This window comes from Pterocles gutturalis, unplaced genomic scaffold (assembly GCF_000699245.1).
Source record: "Pterocles gutturalis isolate BGI_N339 unplaced genomic scaffold, ASM69924v1 scaffold47198, whole genome shotgun sequence".
In the NCBI taxonomy this organism is placed as follows: domain Eukaryota; kingdom Metazoa; phylum Chordata; class Aves; order Pterocliformes; family Pteroclidae; genus Pterocles; species Pterocles gutturalis.
The window spans coordinates 4,022-6,521 of NW_010119753.1; the positions used below are offsets into that span (position 1 = coordinate 4,022).

Genomic DNA, 2,500 nt, shown 5'->3' on the forward strand with positions numbered 1-2,500 from the left:
CAGGCAAAAGGCTTCTCACCAGTGTGTGTCCTTTCATGGATCTGCAGAGCACTGGAGGAAGAAAAGGTTTTCCCACACGTGTTGCAGTAGTGCTGTTTGGGGGTTCTTCTGGGGAGAGCGGGGAGCAGGACAGGGGATGTGGCAGAGGACAGTGGCCCCGAAGCAACTAGACCAGAGGGTGCTTCTTTGCTGTCCTGAGGAGAGCTGTGCACAAAGCCATTAACTTCAGTCTTTATGAGTGACGACAGCGAATTAGCAGGCAATACCGAAGAGTTCTGATTAGTGCCGATACTGGAACTGGGCTCAAAAAGTTGTGATGGTAGATCTCGCATTTGATGTGTCAACATATGCTGCTTCAAATTACCCTTTGTGGAAAAGCCACGATTGCAAACTGTGCAAATAAATGGTCTCTCTTTGGTATGACTTCTGTAATGAATGTCCAAGGCACTCTGACAAGCAAATGTTTTTCCACAAATGTCACATGCGGTGTTTTTAAATTTACCTCTATCTCTGAAAGGAAAGAGCATACTCAGAGACTCTTCCTTAATCATTTTATCAGTGTTACTAGATGTCAAGTCCAAAGCACCACTGTTGGCAGGGGTTGGAGACAAACCGTTGGCAAACTCACTCGGTAAAGCTCTTATTGGTTTCTCTTCAGTACTTGGTGACTTGTGGTAATCATTAGTGCTGTTGGATGGGGACAAGGCCTGCATGGAAGAGGTAGACTCTGAAACAGCAGGGCTTCCAGCACTTTGGCTTTCCATATCACCACCAACAGATGACGAATCATTCGTCAAAACATCCCCTTCCACTGACCCATTTTCAACTGACTTTAAGCTTGCCTGAAGTTGTTCAGCCAGTCCTGCATTGATCATCTTCATCTGATTTTCCAAAGCAGCAATACTTGACATTTCCAGGGGCAGAGGGGAAGAGGACAAGCTATCTTGTGATGCATCTGCAGATTTAGGTGTATCTGGCACGCTGCTGTCAGGACAGTCTTCCATGTTCTCATCTGAGAAGTTGTCTATATCATCAAAATTCTTATCATCAAAAGATCCTGTATCTGATTCCATTGACTCAGGATAGTTTTCTGTGACTGGGGTGTTGGGGATCTGCCCTCCCATGTGCATTCGGATATGCTGCTGTAGCACAACGGCGTTAGTGAATTTCTTCTGGCAGATTGGGCATGAATGTTGTACTCTCAGAGGGGGCATGGCACGGTGGACACTGTAATGAGTCTTTAAGTTGCCTTTAGTAGTGAAAGCGCGACCACAGATTTTACATTTAAATGGCCTCTCCCCAGTGTGTGTGCGATAATGCATTTTCAGTGCGCTCTGGCAACTGAGAACTCGGTGGCAGATAATACACTCGTTGGGATCGGTTGCCTTTTTGTCAATGTTTTCTACCAGTTGCTGCAATTTTGATGTTTCAGATGCTGGCGTTGAATCCAATAGTCCTCCAAATGGAAACTTTGCCTTAAATTGCTCTGACATGAGAGGCATCAGTGGATTTGTAAAAGTGGCAACACCACTGGAGCCCGAGTCTGCTGCCGGCGAGCTCACAGAGCTGCTCATGTTAGTGATGGCGCTTGCGTTTTGAGGGTTTTCTTCTGTTTTGCCATTTGAGGTAGGCAAAGCACCTGCCTCTATCTCATCAGAAAGTCCATTGGAAATTTTTGATGTGGGATCAGCTGTTCCCGAGTCACTCTTGACAGAGCAGGGAGGACTAGCGGAAGGATGGCTAATGGGAATCGGTTGAGGCTCCTCAGTTTTGATGAATGGGGTCAAGCTTGGAATCGTCGGTGGGAGTGGCAGACCAACAGAAGTCGTCAGGGTGGAAAGGACTGGCTTGCTGTCCAGCCAGCTCGTGACAGGCTTCTCTGGCGGTATAGACATCCCATAAGGAATACCCGTGCTTGTAGGAATATTGTCCAAATGCTCTGGCACTGGGTATGGATTCATTTGAATATGAGGGTATTTTTCTTTATGACGCTGAAAGTGGACTTTTAAGTTTCCCTTTGTGGAGAACCTGTTTCCACATATGTTGCATTTGAATGGCCTCTCGCCAGTGTGAGAACGTAAATGAATCTGCAAGGCACTGTCACTCCCAAACACTTTAGCACAGAACCTGCATTTATGCTTAAAGAACGCCTCATCTGAATTACTTTTTGCTTCAAAAGCAGTTACATTTGGTGGCTTGCTTTTTCTTTGCTGTGCCAAAGCAGTCAAGGAGTTTAAATCCTCTGCAGGTGTTCCAATATTGGACAAGGGACCAGAGAAAACAGAGTTACTAGGGGTGGGCTGAGGTAGAAGTGGATTAGATGCAGGACTTAATAAGCTGCTTATTGCAAAAGCTGGTGAAGATGATACCGATACTGGTGGGTTGCTGAGCTGTGAGCCACCAATACTTGAAGCCACTTTTTCTGAGGACGGTGTTGTAACTGCTGCTGCCAATATGTTAATATTTGGAGAAGAGCCACTACTGGATGGAATTAGAGTGC

The 2,500-nt window shown here is 46.0% G+C and overlaps 1 protein-coding gene across 1 annotated transcript in view; it reads right to left on the minus strand.

Moving 5' to 3' along the window:
- The window catches only part of SALL1 (spalt-like transcription factor 1), a 5,999-nt gene that overhangs the window by 2,640 nt on the left and 859 nt on the right, over positions 1–2,500 (minus strand). The window contains exon 1 of the mRNA XM_010076659.1: positions 1–2,500. This exon is cut by the window's left edge and continues 61 nt beyond it; it is cut by the window's right edge and continues 859 nt beyond it. Within this exon, the coding sequence (XP_010074961.1) occupies positions 1–2,500 (2,500 nt within the window).